Raw genomic sequence first — 19556 nt, forward strand, 5'->3', positions numbered from 1 at the left:
AAAAAAAGGATTGCTAGTAGTTAGGGAAAACACATGGTGAAGATGGACCTGTGAAGATGGACATGTGTAAAAGCAAGAGATAAGGTGGTTACTCTTGGGACTTATGTATATTTAAATGGAGGTTTGTTTTTCAGCAGGGGACTATGAGTTATGTGATAAAGCCTCCAGATCACCAGGAGATAGCAGAAATAAGAGGTCTGTCCAAGAATCTATCTTCTGGTCTTCAGAAATGAATTTATTGTCATTTGATGCAATTTTCCAAAGTACTAGTCAAAGTTGTCTATCTTCATATACTTTACTCCAGAATTTGCCTCACTCCTACCCCAAATGTCTTGCTTTCAGCCTATAAATCACCCAGAATTGATTTCATGTCTGAAAAGCTACAATAGCTCAATAGCTCCACAGTCCTTTCAACCTCCCTCTCTCTTATTTCCAGTAATATCTGCTTCTCAAATTCCATCATGTCTCAACTTTTCCATCACTCTCTTCTTCATCCAGTGATCACACTATTGGTTTTTCTTTCTTCCATCTCCAGTCTTTGTATCATCTTCCACCTCAAACACACTCTAGCCAGAATCCTCAAGATCCTCCCTTCCTTGTCCCTTTTGCACTCTTCCTAAACTTGGGTCAGACCAACATGTCACACAATAGCTTTTCCAAACCATCCTCTCTCCTCCTCTCAAACCTGCACCTTTTTCCCCAGTAAAGGAGAGTTCGGTATTAGAACTATACACTCCCAGAAGGCCAGAACTGGAAGGAGTCATGCGTCACATGTTCACAACTTGCTCATTTTTTTCTTAGGAAGAAATAGATGACCAGAAGATTACCAACTGTTTCCCATTATTTCAAATAATGAACAGTCCCATGTGACACTGGTTTAGTGATCTCTAGGACAGCTCCTATTTTTGACTTCTCTTTCCCTAATTTCATCTGCTCTAGAACCCATGCAGCACCATGAATGTCAACATGCAATGTGGACTGGCCAGGAATCCTGTGGGGAACATGGCAGGTCCATCCCAAGGAAAGTAGAGAACTTACACCTGCTTTCTGGACTTGGGCATAGATAGTAAGGCTTTTTTCTTCCGTTGCTGGCTGGTAATGGTTTGTTTTACCTGGGGGAAAAGAAACCAGAGTGGTTATTTCCCTCTGGTCCCCAGCCCTGCTCAGACCTGTCTGGTCTTTACTTCCCAAACTCACCTTTCCCAAGGCTACCATGAGAACAAGGTACCAAGTCCCAAGCCTCCAAACATTTGTCATATGATGTTGGGTTAGTTTTTTGATCTCTCTAGGCCTGTTTCCTACCTGTGAAATGAAATTTGAAATACCTGCCTCATGGGGCTATTGTGGTAATTATGATATAATCTTGTAAAATGCTAAGAACAGGACCCGGCACATAGTAAAGGCCCAATACGTGTTCAGTATAGACCTCATTGATGTGCCATTCAATTATTTTAATCTCTATCATTTATGTGCATATCTGGTCTTCTAATAGGATTCTAAGTTCTTTGATGTCAGGGCAGGTTTATTTATTCCTCTTTCGTTTTCTCTATCTGGTAGATGCTGCTTCACTGACAGCTTGCTGATCTCTTGGTGTATGTATGTATGTGGTAGTATAGGAGGATGGTCCACCTGGGACTATTTGGAAAATAAAATTGCAGTGTCATTCTATTCTTTCCATCTGGAAAGTTTGCTCAGGACCTAGGGTCTCTGTAAATTAAGCAGTTGCAAAATATTTTATTTTTTAGCCAATTTAGGAAGTTTTCTTTTAAAATTATGAGTAATTCATAGGAATTGCATAAAGTAAAAAGTATAACTTCCTCTCCCTAATCAACCCAGTTTCAGTCCCAGAAGTAACCACTTTTAAAGGTTTGATGTATGTCCTTCTAGACGAGCTCTATGCAATACAATACTTTCTGGGATGATGGAAACACTCCATAATTGCACAGTCTAATACAGGCAGCAGCCACAAGTGACCATTGAGCACTTGAACTATGACTAATGCAATGGGGAAACTGCATTTTACATCTTATTTAATTCGAATTAAATTAACTGGGTGAGATGGCATGCTCCTGTAGTCTCAGCACTCAGGAGACTGAGGCAGAGGATTGCTTGAGCCCAGGAGTGAGGTCCAGGTCAGTCTAGGCAACATAGTGAGCCCCTGTCTCAAAAAGTACAAGATAAATAAATACATAAGTATTACTAACTACATGTGACTATTGAACAGTGCAGTTCTGGACATTTGCTATATTTATACAGATTTTTGTTTGTTTTTTTTTACACAAAGGGTATCATCTTATACATATTTTCTCTGTAACTTAACGTTTTTACTTAAAAGTATAAAATTTTTTTCATGCTAAGAAAGTAGATCTATTTGGGTTTTTGTTTGTTTTTTTGTTTTGCAGTACTAAGGACTGAATCCAGGAGTACCGTACCACTGAGTTATATCCTCAGCCCTTGTAATTTTTCTCTTTTGAGACTGAGTCTTGCTAAGTTTCCCAGACTGGCCTTGAACTTGTGATCCTCCTGCATTAGCCTTCTGAGTTGCTGGAATTGCAGGCAGGTGCCACTGTGCCTGTCTTATTCACTGGCACATTGCTTATCTTTTGCATACATCAGGCAGCATTGAGAATGGTGGGAAAGTACCTGAAGCACAGATGACTCTTAGGGTTTTATTACAAAGTTCAGGTAGAGGTAATAAAGGGACTTGGCCCAGAGGAAATCATACTCTTTCAGGTAAACTTATTTTTAACCATACTGACTTTATCCTCTTAGCAAGCATGTCTGAGAGATTGGCTCAGAGGAGAGGTATACTTTTATTTGGGAGGGGAAAGTCCCATTATATATGTAGTGAACATGGTGGAATGTGCTGCATGATGGTATGATTTTGGGGAAGGAAATGATGGGCAGCCACAGGCTGTTATGGTCAGAGAATGAGAGAATAAAATAGAGAGTAGAGCTCAGGGGTGACCAGAAGCAGTTGGAGGTAGCAGAGGGATGCAAGGCAGATCTGTGAAATATATCCTTTTGGTTCAAATACATGAGTGTTTGCATTATTAGATATGGCTGCCTAACACTGTCCCAAGTGCTATATCCTAGGGGATACAAGTAGAGAAAAGATTCCAGTTCTCAAAGACTTTCAATCTTCCAGGTCAGTGCAGGATGAAATTTTGAACTGTACAGTATCATCCTAAATAGTTAAACAGGTGGAAAAATTGCAACTGACTCAAAAAGACCACTGGCTCAATATAATTTAGTCTCTGATATTTTTCCCCCAATACAAGACTGGTTTTCAGGAGCCAGCTCAACTTTGGTTCAAACAGCGAGGTCTTGATTCTCATAAAAGAGGTCTTAGTCTTAGAATTAAGGCATCTCATGCTAGTCATTAGCTATGTGACATTGGACAAACCAGAGTCATCTCAATGAGTCTCTTCCCTTACCACCACCATAAAATGTCCTTTTCAGCTCTTACCTGAAGCAGTAAGGTATCTTATGTTACCATGACTTCAAGTACTTTAATCTTGCTCTAAGTACTATTTGTGTGTGTGTGTGTGTGTGTGTGTGTGTGTGTGTGTGTTGCTGGGGATTGAACCCAGGGCCTCATAGATGCTAAGTAAGTGCTCCACCACTGAGCTACATCCCCAGCTCTCGAAGAACTACTTTTAGATGTTTCCAGTGCAACCCTTAGCTGTCAATGGACTTAAACACTAATGTTTTAACTCACCTACATCAAGAGATTTATCTATGTGTGAATGTACATATGTATATATGTGTCTACATATGTATCTATCACTCACAGAAGCCACTGTGTTCAATATTTCCTGTATATTGACTTACCAATAGCCACAATACCATGAAGTACATAATATTAACCCCACTTTGCAGATGAGTGATGAGTCATTTGTGGGTTATACTGCTCATCAGTAGCAAAGTCCACATTTGAATATAAGTTTGTCTAAAGCCAAAGTCTATGTTGGTAGCCATTGTGTTTTCCTGGAGATGAAATTATCAGAGGCAATTTGACACTCTTCAGAATTAGACTGCATTCTGGAGACAATACCATTAGATGATACTATTAGAAGCTGCAATGTTTTGTGGAGGGTAAAGCACTAGTTTGGACACTAGTTTGAAGTTGAGTTTCGTGTTTACAAGGAATAAATGGTGACTGGAGTTGAGGATGGGTGTGTATGTTGACAGAAATGGTAAGGAATTGTGGTAGGCTGAAAAGTATTATTTCCTTCAGAGCTCAAGCATGTAAGGAACAGAATGTAGTTGAGGAAAGTATGAGTCTGAATCCCAGCATCTTTGCTAGCTAGGTTAATGTGGGTGAGTTCTTCTGGGTTTTCTCATCACCAGTATCTCACTGTTTCCTTATAATGGAAGCCACATGTGGTTGCCCCACCCCCATACCCTTAGGTTCTCAACAGAATTTCTATCTGAATCACCCAACCCTCCCCCACCACCTCCCAAGTCTTAGATGGAGGAAATAAGACAAAAGTAGGCAGATGTGCTGTGATCTAGATTTTCTTATATAAGCAAAACCAATATCAAGTTGCTGAGGTAAGGGCTTTTCTAAGAAGGTTGTTATGTAGATAGCATTGATCTGCTTAAGAATGAGATTAATCACTGGCTGCACTGGTGACATGAGTATGGGAAGGCCAGTCAGGGCATCTGTCCTGGTCTCAGGGCAGAACATTCTGGTTCTAGTGAGGGTTGGTGATAGTGTGGCCTAGGGAAGCACATTGCTCTGAGATATTGAGTCATAAGATAATTTGGAGGAGTGGCCAGGAGATAATACCTGTTAACACTTAAACTATAGAAAAATAATTGAGCTTTACTGGTTTCAGTCTATCCTGGGAACCTTTTTTTCCTTTTCCTTTTTTTCTTTTTTCTTTTTTTTTTTTTTTGGTACTGGGGATTGAACCCAGGGGCACTCTACCACAGAGCTATATCCCCAGCCATTCACTTTTTTTTTTTTTTTTTTTTAATTTTGAGACAGGGCCCAGATTGACTTTGAACTTGGGATCTTCCTGTTTCAGTCTCTGAGTCACTGGAATTATAGGTGTGAGCCACTGTGCCTGGTTTATACTAGGAGAAATTTTGTAGGTGATCCAAGAATTCTCTGAATTCTCCTCCCTAAAGAATACTGTTAAGTCTCTCTTCTGGACCCCCTTCAGCATATGTCCAGGAACATACCTCCACTGTAGTGCTGAATTGAAATTGTCTGCATAATATTTCACGTTAGACACCTGTGGCTCTTTTCTCTATTATTCCCATAGGTTGGTATAGAGGATCAAGACATGTTGAATTAGATTGAACTGAGCAAGTTTCCAGGATATGTTTATTTAGTAATTTTCAAAAGTGACTCCACACAGAAGGCTGCAGTGGTGAGAGCAAGTCCCTGCTTGTGGGGAGAGGGCCTCTGCTCACCTGAGAGTCTAGCAAGAATCTCTGTATTGTCCAGACACCTACCTCTTCTTCTCAACAGTAGTATTACCACTTCGAGAACCATGATGACACCCACAATGCCCCCTAGCAACAGTCCAGCATACAGTCCCCATTGTCTTGATCCTGAAGAAAAAGTCAAAAGGGCAATCTCAAAAGCATTGCAAGGCATACCACAGAGAAACATGTATCCCATTTGTTTACAATAAAAATAAATTAAAAAAAAAAAAAAAAAAAAAAGCATTGCAAGTTTAAAACATCCTATGACCCTGTGGGAAAACTGGGCCTCCTGTTCTCTTTCCACCTCCTTTCCCTGAGGAGGTATTTATTCATTTTCGTGTTTTTTTTTTTTTGTTTGTTTGTTTGTTTGTTTGTTTGTACTGGGATTGAACCCATGGGCATTTTATCACTGAACTACTATTTATTATTTTGAGACAAGGTCTCACTAAGTTGCTTTTGGCCTTGCTAAGTTAGTAAGACTGGCCTCAAACTTGTGATCCTCCTGCCTCCCTGGGATTACAGGGGTTGCCACCATACCCCGCTTTGTTTACTTGGTTTTGGAGATCAGCTTTAGGCCACTGAAGATTTCCCTGTTTTCTTACCTTAATTTCATTCACTATACTTGACTTTCATATTCCTAATTTCCATAGATATTCTTCTATTAAAAGACTTCATTTCCAGTTCAACTATCCTATATCTAAAATTAAACTTATCTTTATCTCTCAGTATCTCTGCCCCATTTTTATTTTTAAATTTTTAATGTGTCTCATATCCATTTTGGGTAAAAGAGAAGATGGTGGTTCAGCATGCTAATCCCATCCCCCCCCCACACACACATACACACACATTATTCTCATGAGACACTGGGAGAAAAAAAATCTGCTCTTCTTTTTTAAAAATAAACATAATAGTACTATTATTGTCTTTTAATGCAAATAACTATGTTGAACTCACCAGACCTGAACTGAAAGAAAAGCAGGTAGTTTTTCCTCTCAGTTACTGTCATGTTTAAAATTAGCAAGGCTCAGCCAGGCCCAAAATCAGAGTCAGTTTTTATAACTTTCTTTCCATTAGCCACTTGACCTACTCCTTTTGAAACAGGAGCAACACTTTGGAAAAAAATGAATGAGACCTCTTGCCCCGGTAGACAAGACATATAGCTCAATAAAATAATAATAGGCAATTATTAAGTGCTTACAACAGGTCAGATGTTGGGCTAGTGTGCCTTGTGTACTGATGTATTTAATTCTCACAATAATCCTACAAGGTAGGTACTCTCATTATTCCCATTTTATGGATAAGGATGCAGGCATGGAGAACCTCAAGAACTAGAGATTGTTCTAGAGTAGAAATATGGCTTCATGCTAAAGACAGACTTCTTGGGGAGTCAGAGGGACTCCCTGAGGGAGTTACACCAGGGTAATGAACAGTGGGGGTTGATCTAAAGCAATATGCTTCCAAGTAATAGCATTAAACTTCTGAATAGCATAACATGAGGTGTCACTGTGAATGGATAAGGGTGACTTTTAAGGATGATTGTGCAACAAGTCTGCTTTTCATTGAACCTGTGAGGGATCTGTTGGGAAGAAACAGAAAGAAATGAATAGGTGGGTTTCAAAGGAACTAAGTCATTACACACACAATTCAGATGTTGATAGAAAAGCGGATGATGACACAATGGGGCTGGGAGGGGGGCAAGAATGGAGGAAGGAAGGACTGTATAGAGGGAAAAGAGGGGTGGGAGGGGTGGAGGGGAAGGGAAAAAAATAACAGAATGAATCAAACAACATTACCCTATGTAAATTTATGATTACACAAATGGTATGCCTTTACTCCATGTACAAACAGAGAAACAACATGTATCCCATTTGTTTACAATAAAAAAAAAAAAAAAAAGAACAACTTAGGAAAAAAAAAATAAACTGAGATCTCATTGAATTGATAAGAGGCATCCCACCAAGTTCCAATAGGGGCTTCAGCCAATAGTTACCCAGAACTTTCCTTCTGGGTTTGAAAAGATTTTTTTCTTCCTAGGCTTTTCATTTATCAAGTATCTCATTGAACTGACTTTGTGAAAACCTTGGTTACAGATTCCCTTCCCCAAATTAAACATATTTGAACCCTTCCAAATACCAACTTCAATAGGCATATGATTTGATCAAAAAGTTAAGGAGTAAGCAGAAGTTATAAAAAGACTTCTGATTTTGTGTAAAGCAAGAAATTTGAAATCACTGCTGATGCCAAAGGTGTCCAGTGAGCTGTTCTACTCTGAAAGGCCACGCTGACTGGTTTATGGTGACTGAGAATCCTCAGTGCTGGGAGGTGTGTATGTGTCAGAGAGAGGGTATCCTTGGTTCCGGGCTTATGCTGTCAACACCAGAGATCCACAGAGAAACCTTCCCCATACTAAGATAAGAAGCAGAGCCAGTGTTCCAAGCTTCTTTCATCGGCCCATGGAACTGAGCCAGCAAATTGTTATAGTAGTACTTGATATTTCGAGACTATTTCCTCTTTCTTTTTCTGTTTTATGTATTTTGGGAACTTCTAAAACAGCAGTTAATTTGAGAACCAACACCTGAACCACTTATATTATTTTAAATATTAATATTTCTCCTAAATTTCATTTGAGATTAAAAAACAAGAACAACCAACAGGGTGATGCTTCTAAAACTGGAAAATAACAGATGACAAATTGCAACAGGCATCAGTCAAGTCGGCCTTTCTCCTCTCCCCTGGTGCCTCCTGCTGTCAGTTCTGCCACCCTCCTACTCACATAAACCAACAGCAATAGACAAATTACCCAGGCTCAAATACTAGCTCTCTCTGTCTTTTCCAGGATCTCACGAGGACAAAATCAATCTGCTACTTTTGTTCTATTGCAAAAAATGACCAGCCTCTGGCATTCAAACCAGATCTGAAAGACGATCTGACCATGGTCTTGAAAGACAGTTCATAAACTAATTTTTCTCCTGACTTTGGATATAAATATGAATATATTTGGGGATTTAATTTACAGAATCAAAGGCTTTAAAAACAAAACTGAAAGAAGTACATACAGTGTTTATGTCATCAATTTTATGTTGGGGAAACAGGCTCAGACAAGTGTACTTAGAGCCCCAGAAAAAACTGGTGGCAGAATGGGGTGAGATGAGAACTGCAGATTTTGTAGTTTTTGAGTTAGCTTCTGGAGATGGGATCCCCACTAGAAAAGCGGAGGCAGACTCTGATGCCTGGGAAACCTCTTGAGTCTCCAGTCAATCTGCCCCTTCACCATCCTCCATGTAACAGGTTCCTATTCCTGATCCCATAAGGCACTCCATATTCTCCTTCCTGACACACCTTCAGCTGGCTACCATGCCTGCCCAGCCTTGATGCTCTGACCAGTCTTACATCCTCTGTATCTCCTTTCCTGGCCACCCACCCACCTCCCTTCATTCTTCCCTTTGCATTGGGCTCCTTCAGCATCTGTGGTTTATGTCATACATCATAGAACCTGTGTTTTGGCAACATTATCTTTTCCATAGAGACCATTTTCAGTGATGGCGTTTGGAGCCAGACAGATGGATTCAAATTCTTTGTGTACCACTTCATAGTTCTGTGCCTCATATAGGCTGTTCTAGCCTCTGGGGCCTCAGTGTCCTCATCTGTAAAATGATAATAATGATATTGGGTTTGCAGAATTGTTCTGATGAACCACGACAGTGGTCTGGAATATGCCAAGTGATACCTGGATTTTGTCACCTTTTTACTAAATATCAACTACTTCTGCAATCTCCAATTCCCTGACTAGCCATTAGGTTCTTATGCAGTACTTATTCTGCAATTTTCTCAGTACTTGGTACATAATAGGTCCTCAAAACCAGGCATGGTGGTATGTACCTGTAATCAAGAGACTCCGGCTGGGCACAGTGGTACATGTCTGTAATACCAGCCGCTCAGGAGGCTGAGGCAGGAGGATTGCAATTTCAAAGTCAGCCTCAGAAACTTAGTGACACTGTATCACAAAATAAAATACAAAAAGGGTTTGGTTTGTGACCCAGTGGCTAAGTGCCCCTGGGTTCAATCCCCAGTAACGAAAAAGAGAGAAAGAGAGAGAGATTCAGGAGGATGAGACAGGCTTAGGCAATTTCATGAGATCCTGTCTCAAAACAAAAAGGGCTGCAGATGTAGCTCAGTGATAGAGTGTCCCTGGGTTCTGCCAACAAAGTGCGCGCGCGCGCACACACACACACACACACACACACACACTAACAAGTCCTAAGTAAATTCTTGTTGGTTGATTGGTAGGATGGAAAGATGGGTTTGATCTCAAATCCAAAGGAGTCTCCTCACTGATGTCCACAAATACCTCAGTTCCATCTCATCCTTTGCTTGTGACTTGTTTTCTCTAACTGTATAACAGGTCAAAGTATTTCTGCACTTGGTGCCCACCATTAGGTGCTATTCTCTAATTATGATATTTATATGGAAGCTAAACCTTAGGGACTCTATGCTCTTAGCAAAAATCACAAGTGTGGCAAAATATTGCTTTTCTAGCTTGTTGAGATCAGGCTGTCCATAATTTCTGAGAACCATTTCTTCATGGTCCTATAAGCCTTTGCTCCTATAGTTCCACTTGTTCTGCTCTGTGCAGTTTTGGGTGCAAGGTTCAGTCCCTACATCAGTTTCCACAACAAACAAAAACGAAAAATCTTACCTCAGAAGTTTTGTGGGTTTAAATTCTCTACTAAAGATTTAAGGCTCACAAGGAGGAGATTCTAATATGAACCACACCTTTACCTTGTTACTATTTCTGAATGAGTGATATCCTCCCCTTTTTTCCTATACAGACTCCAACCTTCACCTGGATTTATTGGCGTTCTCACTTTTTACCTCCTCGCACTTATTACAGTACTATCCTAAATAAATAGTGTTACCTTCCAAAGAGGAATTCTAATAGGGTTTCTTTAATACAATACAATTTTTCAGTGTGGGCCTGAGCAGTGGCACACTCCTCTAATCCTGGCAATTCAGGAGACAGAGGCAGGAGGATCAAAAGATAGAGCCCAGCCTCAGTAATTAATGAGGCCCTAAGCAAATTAGTGAGATGCTGTCTCAAATATTTAAAAAACGTAGGACTGGGGATATAGCTCAGTGGTAAAGAACCCCTGGGTTCAATCCCCAGTACCAAAAAAAAAAAAAAAAAAAAAAAAAAAACCAAACCAAAAAAAACAATCAAGTGAAGTATAGAAATCTCCACTGAGACTGAAATTTCATAAAAGTCGCCCCTGTATCTTGTTCTTTATTTGCATTCCTGATTCTGATACAACATAGGACAGGGAATACTCTATGTGTACTATATGTACTTAATTTATGTTAAAGGTCATATGAATGAATCTAGAAAAAGATTAATGTAACCTTTTGTTAAGAATTATCAGAGTGAATAATGTTATGGCATTTGCAAATAAGTGGATGGAATTGTAGAATATTATGCTAAGGGAAATAAGCCAATTCCAAAAACCCAAAGGATGAATGTTTTCCCTGATAAGTGGATGATGATGTATAATGGGGGTAGTTGGGTGGGGAGTGAGAAAAGAATGGAGGAACTTTATGTAGAAGGAAATGAGAGGGAGGATATGAAAAATGGTGGAATGAGACAGACCTCATTACTCTATGTACATGTATGATTACATGAATGGTATGAATCTACATCATGCACAACTATAGAAACAAAATGATGTACCCCATTTGTGTACAATGAATCAAAATGCAGTCTGTAAAAAATAAAAAATAAATAAAAAAAGCATTATCAGAATGCTAAATATTTTACAGGTGTGTGCTACTGTACACACCTGTAATTCCGGTGACTAACGTGGCTGAAGCAAAATGATTCCAAGTTCAAGGCCAACACTAGCAACTTAGGGCAATCTTGTCTCAAAATTAGAAAGGGTGGCGGGGCTAGGGATGTAGCTCGGTGATAAAGTGCCCCTGGGTTCAATCCCTAGTTTAAATAAATAAATAAATAAATAAATAAATAAATAAATAAATAAATAAATAAATAAATAAGAAAGTCTTCGAGGGAACGCAGGGTTACCTTCTGAATGACCCAAGGTTAGAGTTGAAGGGAAGGAGCATGGCCTACTGAGGCATATGTTTTATAATTTAAAAAAATGGAGCTAGAAGGAAAGTGTAGATCTGTATTCTGAACATGCTACTTGTGCTCCCCAAAGCCCCAGCTTTCCCTCTTTGTGCTCAGTAATATAATGAGGACTCTCAGGATGGCGATTCTCAGAAATCAGATAAAAGTTGTCTTTGAGTCCACAAGCCTATCATCATCCACAAAGAAATACTACATGAATTTCTTATTTTTTTCATACTGGGGGTTGAACACAAGGGTGCTCTTCTACTGAGCTACACTCCTGACCCTTTTGATATTTTGTTTTGAGACTCTAAGCTAAGTTGCTTGCTGAGTCGCCCAGACTGACCTTGAACTTGCAATCCTCTTGCTTCAGTTTCCAGGTAGCTGGAATTCCAGGTGTGCACCACCTCATCTGACCACATGAATGTTCTTGAACCAGAGGTTTGGAACTTTTCCCCTGGAACCTTTTAGAAGTAGCTGAGCAGGTTGACCAAGAACTCCTATGCCATTTATGAAGTGTACTTTGCATGGGTCTCCACCCCGTGATCCTCTCTCCATTAGCTGTGGTTTAAATGAGATGAGTTGGTATATAGCCAAGGAAAGTGTCAGAGGCTCCCACCCCCCCGCCTTTTTTTTTAAATCTCTAAAAGTCTGTTGGCACAGAAACACAAAAGCTTTTCTTTCTCCTCAAGTCTCCAAACCATATTTTTAAAGGAAGATAACAAAAAAGAATCTGAGAAACAAATCTAGTTCACCTCAGAGATGCCGAGATGCTCACGTAACGGTCTGAGAGTACCGGATCTCTTTCCTGCCTTTCATGTGGTTCTGTCAGCAAGGCCGCCAACGTGGAACCCATCTCCTTGAAGAAGTCAACTACCTTCAAGAGCTACCTTCTTATTGGTGGCGGTTTCCTCTCAGAATCAGGGTGGGGAAAGGATGCTCATGAACTATATATGAATTTAAGGTCTGGATCATCCAAGTAAGCATTTTTGCAGAATCCACACCTTTTGGAAAAATCCCTTACACCTGCCTATCCCACGCAGATTGTATAAACAGAGTAGTTGTGCCTGCAGGGGTATTTCTCCCATTCTTTCACGGCAATACAAGTGTCATCCAGGCACATGACTGACCAGCCATGGACTCTACTTTCCAGCATTCCTTGTAGCACGCGTGACCATGTGACAAGGCTCTAGCCCATGAGAATGCCAGGTTCCATTCTTCCATCATTGTTGTCAGGCTTGCTGGATTAGGATGACCATGGAGAGGGATTTGCACCTGGGCGTGGAACATCTCCTTCACTCTGTGAAAATGGGAGCTCCCACTGGGTGAGGTGGTGCAGGCCTGTAATCCCAATGGCTCAGGAGGCTGAGGCAGGAGAATCCTGAGTTCAAAGCCAGTCTCAGCAATTTAGTGAGGCACTTAGCAACTTAGCAAGACCCTGTCTCTATTAAAATATTTTTAAAAAAAGGGGGGGGGGCTGGGAATGTGGCTCAGTGGTTAAGCTCCCCTGGGTTCAATCCCCAGTATGAGGAAAAAAAAATTGGCTTAAAGGGGGACCCTCTAAAACTCACTGGCAAGTGTCTGTCCTTTCTTCTACTGAGTTAATCAGAATTGCTGAGTCAGCTTTTTTGCTAATCTCCTGAAAAAGTTCTCCCTTTCAAGATGAATATCTAGGGACATTCCATTTTAGTTGGATTGTTTAAGGTTTTATATCAAGCATCCTAGCACAGATAGAACTATTTCAAAACATGGCAATTAAAGACAGCAGTAAGTCACACGCTGTCCACTATGGAGTCACCTCAACATGCTTCACATGACCTTGACAAAGGATCTTGTAGCACCCAAGGATTTAGACTTTGTAATAAAGAAGACTCATTATGATAGACATTAAAGTGTTTCTTAGTATAAATCACTAAAGTAGCAAATTGGAATAAGGATGTTTGGATGTATGACTAAGATCATGGATAAATGTCATTTTAATATTTTCTTCAGGGTACAAACATGTTCTTGCATGGTTTAGTTTAACTGAGTCCTGTCTAAAGATGGTGCTGACATCAAGTCACATTTGGTCTCATGGCATCATTAAAAACTTCGAATTTTTCATTAATGAAAGTGGAAAATGTCTTAGGGTCAGGATCTTGATTTATTGGAAGACAACCTCTAATAAACCCATAGACCCCACCATTTAATCCCTAGGATAGAATTTCACACTTTGAAAAAGACTTTGTTAAGTCGACAGTCACTGTTCTGGTCCTGGCCTGATTATCTTGTGAAGGATTACTGCCATAATGTCTCCCTTCCCCCATAACTAGTCCCTCTTTCCTCTGCCTCTTCTTTTTTAAAAAAATTTAAAAAATTTGTTCTAATTAGTTGTACATGACAGTAGAATGCATTTATACATTTTGATAGATATTACATAAATGGAGTATAATCTCTCGTTTTTCTGATTATACATATTGTAGGATCATATGGGTCATGTAGTCATATGTGTACATGAAGAAATAATATTTCTTTCACTCTATTATCCTTCCTTCCCCCATACTCCTTCCCCTCTCTTTCCTCCCCCCTACCTAATATAAAGTAACTCTTTTCTTCCCTATCTCCCCCCTTATTGTGAATTAGCATCTGCATATCAGAGAAAACATTTGGCCTTTGGTCTCTTGGGTTTGGCTTATTTCCCTTAGCATGGTATTCTTTTCCCCAGTCTATTCTACTGAATTTTCTCTTTGAAATCCAAAATTGATGGCTATTCCTCTATATAAAACGCTATTAAATTCCATCACCTACAGCAAAATATACAACAAGACCCTGATGTTTCTGCTTTTCCCTCTGCCTGGATTGTCTTTTGACTGCTTGGTAATTTATTTTTCAAAACCCATTTTGTCTCATGTCTTCTGTGCTGTGCTCTCTGATCCCTTGAGATGGTGTTATCCATTCCTTCCTCTTTGTTGCCTTGTACATGCTTCTGTTTTGTACCTATCACACAATGTAATCTAGGATAATCATTTATTTACTGAACTATCTCCTTCCTTAAAGCTAAGGATCATTTTTTCTTTTTTTAATCTTTGTGTGCTCAGCACCTTGCACAATGTTGGAACATAGAAACCTCAAGGAAAGCTTTGTTAAACTAAGCACAGTGTTTTCAAAAAATTAGTACTATTCATTTGCAAACACAAATTGGTGTACTAAGAAAACTGTTTTCAGTAATGTAGGCAACCTGGTGTGGTGGGAAAAGCATGTGGCAAACCAGCTGTGTGACCTGGTTTGGATGTGGTGTGCTGCCCCATCTCTGGAGGTGGGGTGAGGAGGAAATCTACTTGGGTTATAGGTTGAACTGTATTACCCTCAAATTCATATGTTGAAGTTCTTAGAATGTAACTTTGTTTGGAGACAGGGTTTTACAGAGACAATCAAGTTAAAAAGACATGTCCATTAGAGCAGTGGTGTGGGTTTAATTGTGCTTCTCGCCCCACTCATCTCACATGTGGAAGCTTTAAGCTCAGTAATTCAGAATGTGATTGTATTTGGGAATAAGGTTTTACAGAGGAGATTAAGTTTCAATGAGGCTATTAGTGTGGGCTCTAGTCTAATTTGATGAGTGTCCCTATAAAAGGAATCTGAATACACAAAGAGACAACAGGATGCATATGCCCAAAGGAAAGACCTTGCATGCACAGGGTGAGAAGGTGGACTTCTGCAAGCTGAGGACAGAGGCCTCAGAAGAAACCACACCTACCAACACCATGATCTTGAACTTATAGCCTCCAGAACTATGAGACAATAAATTTCAATATTTTAAACCATCTAATCCAATATGTGACCCTTTGCTATGGAAGCCCCAGCAAAACAAGACACCTTTGCAACCCTTTATTAATAGTTCTTGTGGACATACATACAAACTGAATCACAGACTATCACCTCTGAATGGTACCTTACCAGTTCATAATTTTTTTTGTTTTTTGTTTTTTTCAGTATTAGGGATTGAACCCAGAGGACATCCACCTCTGAGCTACATCCTCAACGTTTTATATTTTTTTTATTCTGAGACAGGGTCTTGCTAAGTTGCCAGGGCTGGTCTTTAACATGTGATCCTCTTGCCTTGGTGCTGCTCTCCCCCACCCCCAGTAGCTAGGATTACAGGTGGCACTACCATGCCTGGTCCATTTCGTTAAATTACTGCTAAAACACATTGAGAAGCATTTTGGGGGTGGGTAGGGCAGGGTACTTTCCCTTTTATTAGACTGTTATAACAGGCCTGTGCTGGGGTAATGGCTACTTCTTCCTCACAACCAAGGAAAAACTATCTTTTAATTATGTCCCTATGAACATAGGGCATATATGGCATTTTAAGTGCATGCTCTCTTCCTCTCTTCCACTATTACCTGTGAGGACTCCAGGATCAGACAGCCCAGGTCCTTCACTTCTGTGTGTGATCTCACTTCACCTTTTTAAGTTTTGTGAAGTGAGCATATGTATACTACATATATTATCAGATTGCTGTGAAGATAGTAAACAATTAAGACCCGTTAGTTGTTAGTATTTATAGATGAAGAATCTAAGTCTCAGAGAGGTTGAATAATTTACCCTTGTAAGTAGGAAGGACAGCATCAAGGCCCTCTGGGAACATGCTCTATAAAGTTCCTATTTTGCAATGCTGTGCTTGGTCCTGCAAGTGTCTTCTAAATAGCTGTGATAAGGGAGAGAGATGTGGACTGGGAGAATAGCCTCTGAATATGGTTTGTATGCAAGCATCCAGATACATCTAACAGGTGGACAGATGGTTGACACCAGTCATGAAATGGCTGGGAGAGGCAACATCCAGTTTACTGGGTTTGCCAAAGAACTCTCAGGTGCATATCGAACAGCATCAAGTCTTTTTCCAGTAATTCATCTGAGACTACTCCAGGGGAGTCTCTGTTTCAGGAAGTGCTATGCTGAGGGCATCCCTAACTAGATTGTTTTCCCTATCACTGGTCATCTGGGAAAAACCTCTATATCGAGCAAGTCTACTGTGGGCAGATGTCTCTTTGAAAGGGCTCTTGTTTCTCCCCAGTGAATGCAGAGAAGAGAATGTCAGGGGATAAGCAATGTCTCACTGACCCAGTACTTTGGTCCTTCAGTCCCTGAAACTCTCTGAGGCAGGGATGCAGAATCTTTGATGGGAAGTGACAGTGTATCCTGCTCCTAAGGGGTTAGATGTACTTAATCAGTTCTCTCTTCCAACAGAACTAAGATAATTTTTTTTTCTACAAAAAGATCCCTCAAAAGATCTATGTTTAGGTGCTAACTCCACTATCTCCAGGTTGAAGAAACTTGAGGTGGGTACTTAAATGCTATGATCTTCAACTAACACCTATCTGACAAGATTATTGTAAGGGTCTGAAGAGTTTAAACAGATGAAAGTGTTTAGCCAATAATACATTGCTATACAATTTATCATTAGTCCCCAAATTTCACAGTCCAGATCCTAGTTAGTCCCATTTCTTTCTGATTCCCGTGGTCTTCTGACCTGCTGTGAGATTCATCATTCTTTCCATAAAAGGAGGACTTTTAATATACCCGTGTTTCATTATTTGAGTAAATGTTTCATTTCTGATCTTTACAATGCATTGCTAAAGAGCAGAGATCATATATCTATTCCCACTTTCCTATAGCATAGGTGATCAATAAACACTTATCGATGGTGTAGGAGGACATGGACTTGGGAATTGGACCTGCCACCTGCACTCCCTAAACCATCCTTGTAGGTTGAACCCAGGGCAGGAGGCAGAGAGAAAGGATCACATGTCAGAGACCTGTGTTCTCAATCTGGCTCCATCTTATCTCATTCGTTTCCTCAACTGTGGTAATAGCATCACCCTGGTTAACACGATAGCTTGTTCACTGAATGCACATAGGAGAATTTTGCAAGTTATAAAGAAAATATAAAACATTGTTGCCAAGGGGAAGACCTTGGCTGTGGAAGCAGAGCAATTGGCCCAGTTAGGGACTGAGCCCATACTCATTAATGTGGCACCCTAGCTGCCACCAACATACTCACCTGAGGACTTAAAACCACACCTGTGCCCTGGACTGAAGGCCTGGGAACGGTTGCTGACAGGGTTGCTTGCAGTGCAGATGTAGATATCGTCAGCATGCTGGGGACCAAGGGTGAGGTACAGGAGGTGGGAGCTGTTGGCTGGGCTCAGAAGGTGGGTGCCTGCTTTCTCATTCCAGGTGTATGTCACATGGTCCCCCTTCTCCACTGTGCAGGCGACTGTCAAGCTGCAGGTCCCATTGTCATTCTCCTGGGTTGTGTTTAGCACTTTAATTTCTGGAGTGGAGACCTGCTCTGTCAGGAGGAGGAGGGAAAAGGGAGCCATCACTAAAGTGAAACCCTTGGAATTCTCTTGTGTCATTTTTGTTAAGACAAAATAGCCTAATGACATTTTTCCCCTCCCTCATGGGACTTCAATGTGATTTATCTCTAGTGGGCAACAATTGTTTCACACTATCTCTCTTGAGATAGAATGGAAAAGAATTTGTGTTTTAGTTCTCCTGAGCCAATACTGTTAGGACTTCACTTGCCCTTTCTGGTGTTAAATTTTTTTGTCTCTCTGTCTCTTTCTTTCTTTTACTGGGGATTGAACCCAGAAGTGCTTTACCATTGAACTACATTCCCAGCCTTTTTAATTAATTTATTTTTTGAGACAGAGTCTTGCTAAGTTGCTGATACTGGCCTTGAACGTGCATCCTCCTGCCTCAGCCTCCTGAATCACTGGGATCACAGGAGCGTACCACCATGTCTGGCTCTTCCTGATATTCTTGGTCTGAGATAGTCTCCTGTAGTCTATAGGAGTTTGCCATCAACTAATCACTCATGGGTTTTAATATAAGGATGACCTCCTAGATATAAAAGCACAAGTTTTAGTGGTAGGATTTCATTTCCTAAGGCAGTGGGTGGTGGGGCGGTGGGGCAAGTGTTTTTGTATGTCTAAGGTAGGGATAGGTTCTCAATCACAGTTCTAGGCCCATCAGTCTACCCCACGCTAATGCCATGAAATAGCCAAGGCAAAAGGAAAAGTATTATTTATTTATAACTACTATAAGACAAAAACAGTTCTGTAGTTTCACACCCATGATGCTCTTTAATCTTTTCAACAATTGAAACTCAAGTGCCAGGTGTGGTGGCACATACCCTTAATTCCAGTGACTTGGGAGGCTGAGGCAGGAGGATTGAAAGTTTGAGATCAGCCTCAGCAACCTAACAAGACTGTCTCAATTTAAAAAATAAAAAAGACTGGGGATGTTGCTCCGTGGAACAACCTGAGGTTCTGTGAAGAAGGAAAAAAATATATATATATACACACACACATGTATATATATACATATGTACACATATATAACTTGAGTTACAATTGTTTCAATTTTATAGATGAGAAAACTAAGTCCCAGAGAAATGAGATGTCTTATATAATATTGCACAGCTTCTAGGAGGCCAAGGTAAGCTAAGAGGGAACCTGGTCTTGTCTCCAAAATCCACACTCTTTCTTTGACTTGAGGAGAAAGCCATGGGCACACAGACCACATTTCCAAAGTGAGAATTCAGTCACAAGATGGGCCAAAGGTAGGAGACATAGAAACAAAAAGACAGAATACATGATATATACACTGTTTTTAGAAAAATGCATTTTGTGTGGCTTCCATGCTCACAGGAACCTTGCTGCAGAGTCACTCTTGGAATGACCAGGACTCCTTGGTACCTGGTAGAGGGCTCTGGGAATTCTGCATGCCCTGTTTTTAAGGGAAGACTGGAGTCTGGGGTGGGAGGCAGTGTTGGAGAGGGTACTGCTGTCCTTTCTCTAAATACCTGAGGATTTCAAAGAAATGCTGGGTAGGTGGAGCACCCTGACCCATCCTCAGAGATAAGGAAATCACTTTAAAGAAGCAGGAAAGCCCCAGATGGCTGTTGAAATTCTTGGGAATTCAGGTGAGCCTCTGGTTCTAAGAGACACAA

The 19556-nt window shown here is 40.4% G+C and overlaps 1 protein-coding gene across 3 annotated transcripts in view; it reads right to left on the minus strand.

The window, feature by feature from the left end:
- Positions 1-19556, minus strand: part of SLAMF1 (signaling lymphocytic activation molecule family member 1) — a 42306-nt gene that overhangs the window by 12717 nt on the left and 10033 nt on the right. For all 3 annotated transcript variants that reach the window (XM_079108431.1, XM_079108429.1, XM_079108430.1), the window contains exons 3-5: positions 17601-17891; positions 5470-5568; positions 1039-1112 (exon numbers count right to left, since the gene is read on the minus strand). In XM_079108431.1, coding sequence (XP_078964557.1) covers positions 1039-1112; positions 5470-5568; positions 17601-17891 — 464 coding nt within the window. The remainder of the gene's footprint in view (positions 1-1038; positions 1113-5469; positions 5569-17600; positions 17892-19556) is intronic.

The sequence above is a fragment of the Sciurus vulgaris genome (genome assembly GCF_902686455.1).
Source record: "Sciurus vulgaris genome assembly, chromosome: 1".
In the NCBI taxonomy this organism is placed as follows: domain Eukaryota; kingdom Metazoa; phylum Chordata; class Mammalia; order Rodentia; family Sciuridae; genus Sciurus; species Sciurus vulgaris.